The sequence below is a fragment of the Podarcis raffonei genome, chromosome 4, assembly GCF_027172205.1.
Source record: "Podarcis raffonei isolate rPodRaf1 chromosome 4, rPodRaf1.pri, whole genome shotgun sequence".
Classification (NCBI taxonomy): domain Eukaryota; kingdom Metazoa; phylum Chordata; class Lepidosauria; order Squamata; family Lacertidae; genus Podarcis; species Podarcis raffonei.
Window position 1 is genome coordinate 27,065,372 of NC_070605.1, and position 13,208 is coordinate 27,078,579.

General features: G+C 38.0%; 1 protein-coding gene and 1 long non-coding RNA gene across 5 annotated transcripts in view; one reads left to right on the forward strand and one right to left on the reverse strand.

Moving 5' to 3' along the window:
* The window catches only part of CDK8 (cyclin dependent kinase 8), a 39,504-nt gene that overhangs the window by 21,906 nt on the left and 4,390 nt on the right, over positions 1-13,208 (forward strand). For all 4 annotated transcript variants that reach the window (XM_053385928.1, XM_053385926.1, XM_053385925.1 and 1 more), the window contains 6 exons: positions 2,843-2,900; positions 5,225-5,356; positions 7,132-7,275; positions 8,128-8,197; positions 8,982-9,054; positions 10,936-11,033. In XM_053385928.1, coding sequence (XP_053241903.1) covers positions 2,843-2,900; positions 5,225-5,356; positions 7,132-7,275; positions 8,128-8,197; positions 8,982-9,054; positions 10,936-11,033 — 575 coding nt within the window. The remainder of the gene's footprint in view (positions 1-2,842; positions 2,901-5,224; positions 5,357-7,131; positions 7,276-8,127; positions 8,198-8,981; positions 9,055-10,935; positions 11,034-13,208) is intronic.
* Positions 4,239-13,208, reverse strand: part of LOC128412685 (uncharacterized) — a 36,233-nt gene continuing 27,263 nt past the window's right edge. The window contains exon 3 of the long non-coding RNA XR_008330137.1: positions 4,239-4,335. This is a non-coding gene — a long non-coding RNA (uncharacterized LOC128412685). The remainder of the gene's footprint in view (positions 4,336-13,208) is intronic.

Consider the following 13,208-nt stretch of genomic DNA (forward strand, 5'->3'; position numbering starts at 1 on the left):
AATGGAGAACTGGGGCAGCGGAAGAATGAAATGGATTATCCACATAGAAGGCATGTCCGGCTTGCTAGAACAGTGAACAGGAGTAGACTGCAAGTGCCACACTTCAATTCCTAAAGGAGTACTGAAGGTAGCAAACAAGAGAGTAGAAAGATGAACTGCTATTGGTTTCTACATTGAGAAGAAAATGCTATTCTATTCTGAGACAGTACTTTGCTGATACTGCCATTTTGGGTTCACACTGCTTTTTCCTTTTTGAAGGTGTGTGTGTGTGTGTGTTTATTTCATAAAATTTAGATACCTCTTGACTATAAACCCACCCCCCCACTTCAAAACGTTTTACAAAAGAAACAACAGCAAGATCAAGGAAAAATCACAACCCTACTTTAAAACATCCCAAAAATACTAAAACAGATTAAAATGACACCACTTTCTAAGCCTCTGGGTAGGCTTAATTTTTCTAGAAGTTGCCGCAGTGTGACAGGTTGAATTGTTACTAGCCAGAGCTTGTTGAATGCTTGAAGCTGGAAACAGCTTAGTGTGGGTAGAGGTCCTGGGTGTCTGAAGATCCTTGACTAGAGGTTCCAGGCCAGAAGTATATAGAAATGCTGTATTTTGATTACAGTGGTACCTCTTGGATGCAAACGGGATCTGTTCTGGAGCCCGTTTGCATCCTGAAGACAACGCAATCCGCGTCTGCACGTGCGCTGGTCTTGATTCACTGCTTCTGTGCATGCGCGTGACGTCATTTTGAGCGTCTGTGCATGCGCGAGCAGTGAAACCCAGAAGTAACACGTTCCGTTACTTCCGGGTTGCCACAGAGCGCAACCCGAAAATGCTCAACCCAAAGCAACTTTAACCCGAGGTATGACTGTACTTGGTTTCTTTGTTCACATATGAAGTAACTGATTGATTAATATAGCAGTAGAATAGCTCCCACTGTAATTGTATTTTATATCATGGTAGGTTGATGATACTGGCAGATTACTGTTACTGAACAGCAAGTGATTCTGGACCAGATTCTTATATTAAACTTTGTAAGCTAGTGTAAATGCACTCTAAAGGAAGCAAGCTGTGTTCCACCCAAGTAATTATTCCATATTTTTAGTAAAAGGCGGTTAGATTGTTACAAGGAATTAAGCATACAGCTTTGCCATAGTGTAAAAGCTAAGATTTTGATGCAAACTTGCTCTTGACCCTTCTTCCCTAATATTTGAAAACCTGGAATATGTACAGATCCATAATTCTGAGAAATTCACTTCTATATGATCCCATGGATTTAGTGATACTCAAAGGGGGAGAAAAATAAGATTAATCTAGCCTGCAGTTGCTTCTCTGCGTAGCACATTCCCTGACCCATGCTAAGTGTCATTAGCAGCAATGCAGAGGAGAGAGGTGGCGTTGAGAGCTGCAGCATAGGCTGACCTTCCTGAAATAATTACCTAGATAACGTGACAGTTAGGAAATCCTACATTCTTAAGGCTCAGAGTTGGTAAAATGGATACTGAAATTATGTGAGACATGACAGTCTTCCAGAATCCCCAAATCAGCCCCCTTAATATATTCAATAATGGCATCACACTAGCATCCAGCCATAAATAAAGTCGGAGATGACGCTTTTTTGGATACTGCCTTTGCCAAAAACGCAGTGTGTTAACATATAATATCTCTTTCCATTTAGATCAAAGAGAATTCTGCATATTCTGCTCTGTTTGTTCATAAGTATCTTGTACCAGTCTCTACAAGAGACTAACGGCCTGATAGTGCCACAAGTAGTTTATATATTTTTCCTGGCTAAGAGCACACACCTTAGTGTAACTTACTGCCTTGTCGCCATCTTTAAACCTGTCCACAGTCATACCCTTTTTCGAATTTGTTCTTTACACATTTATGTGTCTGTGATTGTACTAGATTACATCTGTTCCTATCAAAGATGTTTTCATTCATCTATCAAAGCTTCCTTGAAGTACTTTTATCTGGCATACATTTTATGCTTGCTTAAAATCACAGATAGGTGTTCACATAATTGCTTCACATGACAATATTGATCAGATGGAGCAAATCCTTTTCTACATACTTAAATAATAGCCCACTTAAACAATAGCCCAAAGTGGTGTGCTTTGAGCTGTTGATGCAAGCCTTTTTTTCAAAAGAAGTAGTTTTTTCTTGAAATTGGCTTGAACCGGATATATACTACTCTACACATCATCCTTGGCTAAATTTGATGGTTAATGGTTATTTTATATAGGTTTAAAAATAGTTTTGGTGTAGCTCTATACAGCTTCAAAAGCAATTGTACCAATGTTTGCTTCTCACGTAATGATTCTGAAACTACCATATCTGCAAAGGCAATTCTTATAAACATTGCCTTTGCAGATGTGGTAGTTTCAGAATAAACTCTTATAAGCCACTCTTATAGTGGCTGAATTGATACACTAAGAGCAAAATGTAAAAGTTTTGTGTAGACTCTAAATGTTCATATAGTAACATCTAGGAAGATATGCAAAATATTTCATTGGTTGCTTTTTGTAATTGGCTAATACTGGAAATAAGTGAGCCAACATTTTCCCCAGGTGAATTCTGTAATGACACTGCTCATCTGAAAGAAGAGCATGGTGTGGAAAGTTATTGAAAGGAAGCTCTTCTAAGGGGAAGGAAATGTAAGACGGGGAAGAAAATTGATTTGGTCAACCATATGACCTTATAGCAAACTAATAATCCACAGGCACTATTAATGACATTCCACTGCATTTTGGTTTAAAATTGGAAAAATAAAACTGCTAATTTTAGGCACAAATGTTTAGGTTTATCTTGGTATATGTATTGTATTTTTTTTTTTCCACAGAAACCTGCTAATATTTTAGTTATGGGTGAAGGTCCTGAGCGAGGAAGAGTAAAAATTGGTATGTTTATATCTTTGATAAGTCCCAGTGTAGCATTTAAGATAGAATGTTCTAAAGGTACAGCTAACCAGGTTAATACTTTCTGGATCACACATAAAACCCCATAAAATGAAAAGAGGTAAAATTCGTTAATTTTAGATGGAGAAAAGTGAAGGACTCCTTTGCCTCTAAAAATGTTACTTTACAATAGTACTGAATTATATAAATATCAATAATAAAACGAACATTAGTAACAGTTGTATAAAGTGCTATTGAGAGGGTAGATAGATTATTCAGGGATGGGAGACAAATTTTAAAAGCGTATAAGCATTGCTTGAAGGAAATTAAAACAGCATTTTTAATGGATAAGATAACATTGGACAAACTTTTGTAGGGGGAGCTTCTTGTGACACAGATTCCATATTCTATAAAAATGCTTTTTAAAAAATAATTAAATGAAACTCTAACGTAGCAGTAAAATTTGCATAATGGTATGATCCAGCATGTTGCGGAAGTATGTTGGTATCCTAATGACGTAAGTGTTTGTACCAGCAGATGTTAAAGGTGTATATTTTTCTGTCCTCTGACTAATTATCTGAGACGGGGTGCCAACTTGAACAAAGTAATGGGGAGGGGCAGGGAAGCCCAGCCCCACATAATCACATGACGTGGCGCACACACACCATTTGAATGACAATGCCCATCAACTTCGAGAGGCAGCTCCCTCAAATATTTTAGGGGAGGCAAAGGGACCTCAGCCCCTAGAATTTGGCTGCTATGATCTGAGATGAATTGTTTTGTAATTGACACAGAATTCCATACATTCTTTTGATTGTTCGAGACTATTGATCAACTGCCAAAAGCAGGGTTTTTTCCTCATTGGTGGCCCTATATATGAAGTTCAAAAGGAACAGAATTAGACCAGTGTTGAGCACATGACTCTTTAAAAGGTTTGTGAACATACAAGAGTACTAACACTGGCAGACTGAGGTCCTTTTGTAAGCAAACCATGGCTATAATGTAGGTCAGCCTCCCAACATATTTGGCGTTAATTGAAGTGGTGCTTCTTGTGATGCGGACAGCTTTTCCCTTATTGGAAATGGACTCCCTGCTACTTTTGCATGCAACAGCTGTGTACAACATTTCAAACTAATTGATTGCTCCCCAAAATGGTTACACTGCATGGATGGATGTGAAAGAGACCTCTCCAGTTCACTTGACCTATCCAGTGCCAGTAATGGCAAGATTGACTCATAAAAGTATAATAAAGCTGAAGACGCATTGTCTTATTTTGACAACAGAAGCAACAACAAAATTATGTTTGGACTTCCACTGTTTAAGCATTAAAACACACACACAACACACGTATTTGAATATAAACGCTGTACTTCCCACTCACCCCTCTCTTCTGGAGCTATTGCGTTTTTTCCTCCAGCAGCTAAATGTTTCTTGCCTTCTAAGACAGAAAAAGTTAAATTGTTTCAATGCCTAAAATGAAGCATAATACAGTTTTAAATAGGGCTGTGAATAGGCACACATGCTTGTTAATAGGACAAAGGGAGATGAATTTATCTCTGGTGAATATGAGATCTGAAACCTTGCTCCTTAAAAACACACAGGCTTCACAGTCTTAAAGCTGGCTCAGTTCTTTGTATGGTCTACAACTGCAACCTCGGATCCTCAGGTCTGTTGGAATTTGTAAAATAACGAGCTGTATGTTCGCGCCTACACTCAAACTGTATGAAATAGTTTTTCTTACAGAAGTTAAATACTTCTCTGATATTTGAGTATGGGTGCAAACAATCCAGGTTTCATTCCTAATAGGTGAAAGGTATTGAGGCAATAGTATATAGCAGGAATTGGGAATTCTTCCCATCTAAGCTTAAATGCAATTCAGCTACAATCGGTAACAGCCTCAATATCAGTTTTCTGTGATAATAGAGATGGAAATGTACCAGCTGCCTTAATTCCTAAGAGCTGAACTGTTTTTGTCAGGTTAATAAAGGACTGGCTTCTAAAAACGGGAAATCTTTCCAGCCTAGTATACACCTGCCTTGTTTTCCCATATATAAATCCTCGTGTTGTTTTTCCGTTGGGCTGGACACCAGATTTCCCAACTTTCTGAGGAATGATCAGCTTGATTCAGAACCTGCATGATCAAAAGTGTGTTAGCTATGATTTAATAATGCTTCATTTTCTGTACCATGCTTTAGAAACAAGCTTAAAAGGAACTTTTAAAAGTTAGACTGAGGATGTTTGCAGTGTGTGTCACATTTGAGCTCACTCATTTCTGAGTAAGCAGTCTGTGCGCTAAAATTTAAAGCATCTTCCCCCTCTTTTTACAGCTGACATGGGCTTTGCCCGACTATTTAATTCACCTTTGAAGCCTTTAGCTGATTTGGATCCAGTAGTTGTAACATTCTGGTATCGAGCTCCAGAATTACTGCTTGGAGCAAGGCATTATACCAAAGCTATTGGTAAGTAATGCACTGTATACCTGATTTTCCATATTTTAAATTCTAATTTTTCCTGGTGTGGTTTCCTTCCTTCTTGTTTACAAAGATGTCTACTCTTGAAATCTTAGAATTGGACGGAATCACAAGGGTCGCCTAGCCCAACCACCTGCAATGCATTTTGGCATTAGGAAAATATAGGAAAGCATTGTGATTCTAGTGTGGAAGAAAAGTGATTCACTGACCCTTACTTTTTAAGGCTGAGTCTTCTATCATGTTTGGTTGCCCAAACATGTGCATCACTCTTAAGTCTTAAGTACTTCCAGGCACTTAACTGGAAAGACCAAATTGAATTTACAGATGGTTTCACTAATTAGATAAGAAATGCCAGCAACGTTTAATTCTGAAGACTGATTTGCATTATTGAATAGTGTCAGGAATGTTTTGGCTTTGATCCAGACATGCACAAGCAGCATGATGCTCTCACAAGGTGCCTCCACAATTTTTTCTCAAGATTTCCCCCCACATAGCAGCACCCCTCCATATCCTATACAATTCTGGAGGGATCATTCAGCTTTCACAAGTCTGCCTGCAAGCCTTTGATTTTAGTAGACTTGTACCCAGAGCTTGAAACAACCTGTTTGGTTTGGTTGAAATACTATTGAAAATACCTATTTTTTCAATGTGCTTTTGAGCACTTGCTTTTATCCAAGTCCTCAATACTAGAAGTAACTGTGCAAAAGCCCTCATTGACTGAATTTAAAATGTTGGTGAAGCACTTTATTTTGTCTGACAGTAGAGGACAATCAGTTTCATTGAGTCTTTAGTGCTAGTATTATGAAAGAAAGAAATTCCTTCCCAGTGATGATCTTTTGTATGTCCCCTTTAAACTCCCACCACCTTCAGCCTCTCTTTGTGGGGAAGGTGCCATGATTCAGTTCCTTGATTGCTGTGATATACACCCTTTCCAAGTCTGTCTTATTTTCAATCCTTTTCTAATCAATCCCTAACAGTGGCCATCCAACATGAGCTGAAGAACTGTAAGGAAGGGGCTATAGCTCAGTGATAGCGCACCTGCATAGCATAACAAATGTCCCCAGTCCCAGTTCATGATACTTTTGTGCAGGTCTGGAAAAACTACTGACTGAAATCCTGGGGTCCTGTTGTCAGTTGGCTGTTGACAATACTGAGCAAGATAGACCCACAGTACAAGGCAGCTTCTTATGTCTTCCTGGGTAGTTACCACCAATGCAGATACCTGCTTTGCTATATATGAAATTATCGTTAAAAACAACAACAATGCAGTTTGCATAGTCTTCTTTTGCTCATTTTTCTCTAGTATCAGTGTTAAAATTAGTAATCCATTGATTTTGCTAAATAAGGCAGCAGCCTATCTAGCTGCCCATGTTCTATGTGTGTCTTTCATGCTCCAGGTTATTGGCTGATGGTAATGAGAAGAGGAAGTAGAGAAAATTTGAATGTTATATGAGACAGAGACACAAGTGTGTAACAAGAGGTAGAGCTAAATATTCAGCTATTGTGGAAGCTGCACATTTAGCATAACATTAGTTTGGCCTACATTCCTTTAACCTCAGCAAAATGTTCAATTTTTAAATGCATGGGGTCAAAATTTCAAGGAATAAAGGGGAAATGGAATTGTCTGTAGAAGATGTACAAATAACTTAAACAGAGTTGCTTGCTTTGAGAGGCCATATGTAACCTCTACTGCTGGTCTTCAGACTATGCTTTCTCCTTTCAGAAAAGTCTATTTGATTTTTCCTTCCTCCTTTTTCGTAAAGATATTTGGGCTATAGGGTGTATATTTGCAGAGCTGCTAACATCTGAGCCAATATTCCACTGCCGACAAGAGGACATAAAAACTAGTAATCCATATCATCATGACCAGCTGGACAGAATATTCAATGTAATGGGATTTCCTGCAGGTACATATTCTATACATTCATTACTGATGTACTCCAGGCTATACATATCTCCAGTACCATTTTAATAGAACTGACATACTCTTTGTGCCATAATATTTACTGAAAAGCTAGTAGGCTTGAAAAAAGCTACAGTAGCCATTGAAAAATGTCAATATGCCTGATCTTTTTGTGGATGTGCATAGGTTTATGCATGGCCTGCAAAGAACACTGTGAAATTGACCCCCCTTTTTATTTCTTGAAAATTCTTATTGTCTTGATAAAAAGAAACAAAATCTTGGGGCTGATAGTGGTATTTACTGCAGGAGTCCTCAGACATTTTGGACTAGGCATATTTTAAAATATTTTGTGGGCTCACAAAATACGTTTTTCACAGAAGACAAACTGGTGATGCTCAGAGTCCCCACTCCCACCCCAAACTGACAAAAACGCAAAGCAGGCAGCTGCCCCTCCCCAAAAAACAAATAGGTGAAAGTTCACTTTTTAAAAATTAAACAATTGGGAGGGGAGGGGCAAAAGGGCCTTGGCAGGTAGGCTCTGGGATGCCCTTGTGAATTATGTTGGGGATTCAGACCTACTGTGCTAATTTCATTGTGCACCGCTTTGCCTACTTCCATAGCAAAATTTGGTCTATATTAAAAATAGGTGTCTCTTTGGTGACTCTGATCTAGTGTTGCTGAGGCGACTGAGAGAGGATATTTTGTCCACTCAAATTCATCTTCATCAATGGTGATCAGAAGGCAAAGTTTGGCATATAAAGAGGAGAGTGAATTATGGTTTTGAATGTGCAAGTGATGATGTCCTATTCCCTATGTAGAGAAAGATGAAAGAGTGCTATTAATATTCAATTCATAGATAAAGATTGGGAAGATATTAAAAAGATGCCTGAACATTCAACGTTAATGAAAGATTTCCGAAGAAACACGTAAGTTTTGCAAAGATCTAAGTAATTGTGATGATTTCTACTGCATCAGGGGTTCATACATTCAGGAACCAGGCTTCCTTGGCAATTGCCTCTTTCCTCTCTTTGGTGACCACCCCTTCCCCACAAAGATAGTTGCACCTCTGAGTTTTCTGAGAACAGCAGGGAACTTGGCTGGGAACGTGTATGTCATGTCACACTACAGGTTTGTATTGATAACCATGTTGTTTGTGAAAAAGCCCAGTGGAGGCCAGTATGTTTGAAGGGATCTGTACCGGCCCTTCTTGGTTTAGTGGATTCTTATGTGTTCTGCATGGTTTTCTGAAGCTGTTTGAAACAAGCAATAACTCTTAATTTTCTCATTGTATAGATACATTTGAAGCTACATAGCACATATAAAATTAGCATCTTGACTAAAGAGACAGTTTGTGGCATTAAAATCTATTGTTCTTTAAAGGATTGGCTTTTTATGTTTCGTAATATTATGTTTTAAGCATTATCAAACACATAGCTACTAGAAGTATGTGCATCTAATATTGTACAAGAGGGATACTGGTTGCTAACCAAATCTGTAATAATGGGAAGTCATTTCCATGTGGCTGGTATTAAAAACAGTGTGTGGCCTCAGGCTACGTTTACAGTGCTGGCACCCTTTTGAATCACAGATGGACCAGACAATTCAGCACAACCGAGTTCATTAGCAAGCCCTATTGGTTTTATCCTGTCCTCCAGATTTGTACTTTCTAATCAATTTGATGCATTGTTGTGACTTACTGTTTTCTTTCAGGTATACCAACTGCAGCCTTATCAAATATATGGAAAAACATAAAGTTAAGCCAGATAGCAAAGCATTCCACTTGGTAAGACTTGGATAGTATCTAATTGTTCGCTTGTGAATTTTTGCACAGTTTCTGGAAGCATTAATTTGAATTGTTTAAATTGCTTTTCATTGCATCTCTTCACAAAAGCATTGGTTGTAAAGTTGAATTTCTGTGCCATTTCATATTTCATAGTAATTCATGTCCAGAGTAAAACCCTATGATCTAATTAATGGTTTACTACTCCCATGTGCTAGGCATTAAGTCAGTTTTTAACATTTCTGCAGCACATATGGTCGCAGTAGATTTCCTTCCTTTTTTAACATGTCCTGACAACCTGGTAATTTGCCTAGCTACTAGTTGTATCAACAGACTGCTGTGGTCAAGTGATAGCTAATGGTAGAATTCAACGTGGTGCTAAGGAGATTGCTTTGTTTTCCCAATGAAACAATCTCCCCTCTCTCCCGTGCACACTGTTCTGGGGGTTCTCCTAACCCTCCAGCGCAGACTAGGGGGAGGCATGGGTGGCGCAGCATGTGGAGATGGTTGCTGCTAGTGGAATGGTTTAGTTGACTCTGGTCCAATATTCCTTCCATTATCTCCTTATTTACTGCGTACCTCCGTACTATGGAAGAGAAATATGGGACTGGGGCTGCCACTGAGAAGGTTGTTCTTCTTGTTTGTATACTCAGTCTGTTCCTTATGTTGAGTTGTTTGAAGACTGGTATGCAAAGGTTTGCATTGATAGGTATGTGTAAGTAGCAAATTTATCATGTAATATGGGTAGCTTAAGGATATGGCCTTTCCTCACCCCAGAAGGCCATTTATCCTTGTATATGCTTCAGAATCCTGTTACATCCAACATGCTATCTTAACACCTATTGTAAAACAGCTGCAAGCCTTATTTTAGAGAGTACTCAAGTAGCCTAAAAAATAAGGACTTCTCAAAGTAGGCATGAAAGAACAAATCTAATGACTGAAATGATCTAAAGATCTAAAGGGAGCACAAGGAGCTCCATTTTTACTGTTATTATTTTTGAAAAACCAACCCCTCTTCTTTTAGATGTATAAATCGACTGGAGTATTAGATGACCAGATTCAGTTAATATTTTGATGAAGAAAATTATTTTTCGCCTTTTAGCTGCTGGCCCTAAAGCCAGTGTTTTTCTTTAATCTGCCCAGATTTTTTAAATAAAAAACTAAGAACAAATCTCTAACACAGCCTGATCACTTGCAAGGTATTATTTTTTTATGACTATGCATAAATTTGGAAGGGGTAAATTTGCTAAAATACAAAGCAAGGATATCCTCTACCCCCCACAGCCTTAAACCCAGCAATCCAAAACCATTTCACGATGTGCTTTTATCACATGGGCTAGGTTCACTACCAGAATACTTGGGAAGAATGTTAAGTATATTGGAAAGCGCAGTGAGAGCTTGTACTTATATAGTGTGATGGGCCTCTAACATTAACAACCTTGAATTGTTTGTACAGTACAGTAGAAATTAAACCTACTGCATTATAGATGTGATATGCTCTGTGGCCCATTTATGTGAGCAAGTAAGTCTTGTAACTGCAGCTTTTCCATGGGTAGCATTTTATAGATCATATAAACCTAATTCTCAGATTATGGAAGCCTAGATTATTAGGAACCAGGTTATACTGAATCATATCATTGGTCCATCTAGATCAATATTCTGTCAGCAGCTCTTCAAGTTTTCAGATGGGGGTCTCTCCCAGCCATGCCTGGAGATTCTGGAGATTGAACCTGGTACCTTCTGTACTCAAGAGTATAAGCTCTGCCACTGAGCTAATTAGACTTTATAAGCATATAAGGAAGCTTTGTATATTCACATTGTGGTGAAATATTTTCTTGATTGATTTGACAGCACTGAATGTCTTGTGTTTTTAACTATGCATAGCTACAGAAATTGCTTACTATGGACCCAATAAAGAGAATTACCTCAGAACAGGCTATGCAGGATCCTTATTTCTTAGAAGATCCACTTCCTACATCTGAGTAAGTGGTCAGTTTAATAGATACTATCTGTGCAGCTCTTTAAATGCTTTATTGCTTTCAGTGTCACGGCGTGACTTGGTGGGTGTGGAATGGAGGAATGTTCTGAAAATAACAAGTGAGATGCTCCTTCTTGATAAGTTATAAGAAATGGCTTTACTGTGCCATTTGCCATTTTGAAGTAATATTCCTATTAATCTTGTCCTGAGCCTTTGATCCCATTAGTCATAGCAATAATCCTGTTATTCACTGACAGGTTGATTATGCATGCTATAGATCTTCATAGTCAACTGCTAACTGCCTGCAGGTCCACTTGAAATTACAGATGGCATTCTATAATTAGTTTATATTTATTTGTAAACTTGGTGGGTGGACTATGGTGAAGATGGGGACCGCCTTCCAACTTCACAACCAAAGTCTGGATGTAGAGCGTATTCACTTTCTTTGTTTTTAAATATAACGGCTTGCTTTTTAAACATCCGTATTCTCAATATGTAGACAAGACTTTAAAGTTCGTATTTGAAAGACATTACTATTTCTTTTGTGTCAAAGAATATTTCACTGGCAAGTCGGTAAAAATTATTTCAACCTTAATTTGATGATTTATGCACCGTATTTGCTTTCTGATGTTTTACACATATGTATGTGCAATGAGTGCAGCGTTTCTGAAAATGAAATTCACAGGCACATACTGACTTTGGAACAAACTTGGTTTTCTTCCATCATATGATTTGTTTGGTGTAGCCTAAACTGCCCTTGGGAAATATCCCTTTCTTCTTTAAATCATAAATTGGTATCTCAACTTATTAGAAAAATCTTTAGATACTAATAGCTGCAGAGATCTGTATGCAAAACAATAGGTATAATTGCCCATCAGTTAAACTGTGCAAACACTGCCAAAAACATAACATTTTGCATTTTGCAAAAATTATTCTGTCCCTACTAATTATGGACAGGAAAGGAGGTAGAGTATGGAAGACACATCCATGTCCCCTGATCTCTCATTTTTAAAACAACAGGATGAATATGCACAGCATTCAGTCTTTGGTTGTGAGGACTAAAGGTAGCCTTTTTTTGTGTGTAGAAGCAGAATAAAATATGCAAAAACTTCAAATAACTGCAATTTCAATATCTTCTGTGATCTACTTGGTGGACCTCTACATCACTAATGACCTGATTTTTTAAAAAATGCACAGATTTTTATAAAATCATTCATGACTAACTCCTCTATTTGTTCCAGTTCAAAGTGTGTACTGATTACATATTTTGGTCTCATTGCCCCAACTTGTTAGGCAAGGCAAAACACAGCCAGAGGGGTTATACATTCCAGTCCCATAGCAGAATATGAATACTTAACTGAAGAGCTTTAAAGAGGCTATCAGAAGTACTTGACCTACTTGAAAGGTATAAATAGGCTGCAGAACTTATTGTGTGTAAGTCAGTATACCCAATAAACTCTGTATACAATACCAAGTAAACAAGCACAGTGGTCTGAAGCTGTATGATGTATTCTGCATCAGAAGCTAAGGAGCTTATTGCTGGCCTTGTAAACTTCATAGGAGATCGCCTAGGACCATTTCTAAGCTGTTTTGAGCTCCTCAGAGGAAGAGTGGAGTATTAGTGTAATAACATAAATGTGCAACATAATAGCATGGTGTCCCTGGGCCTTTCTGAGGAATGTTTTATCTCTCTTTACCTCAACACTCCATGGGAGAGATTACTAGTAAACTGGATTTGAATGGTTGTTTAGTGAATTCAGTTTCACTGCTGGGAGTAAATCCACCCTAACACATACTGGTCTAAACTATTGCTTCTTCTATCACCCACTGTAGAACTCTGCAATATCAATTACTTCTGATACATATCTTTCTGGATTCTTATTCTGCCATCTTTCTATCTCTTATCATCACCATACAAGTCCCACCCAAATTAATGGGGACCCTAGCAGCTATTCGAAATATTTGTTTAAAGTGTTTTTTTGGTGGGTTGTTTTTTTTTAGCAAACCTGAACCCCTTTATACTCCGTTGTCATGTGGTATTCCATCTTTCCCCTACATTTTCTGGGTTGTTTTTTTAAATAAACCTTTAACTTGCATTTAACTTTCTAAGCTATCAGGAGTCTGATTTGCCCTGTTGAAATCAATAAGAAAGTGAAACTTTAAAATGCCTGAGTTAACA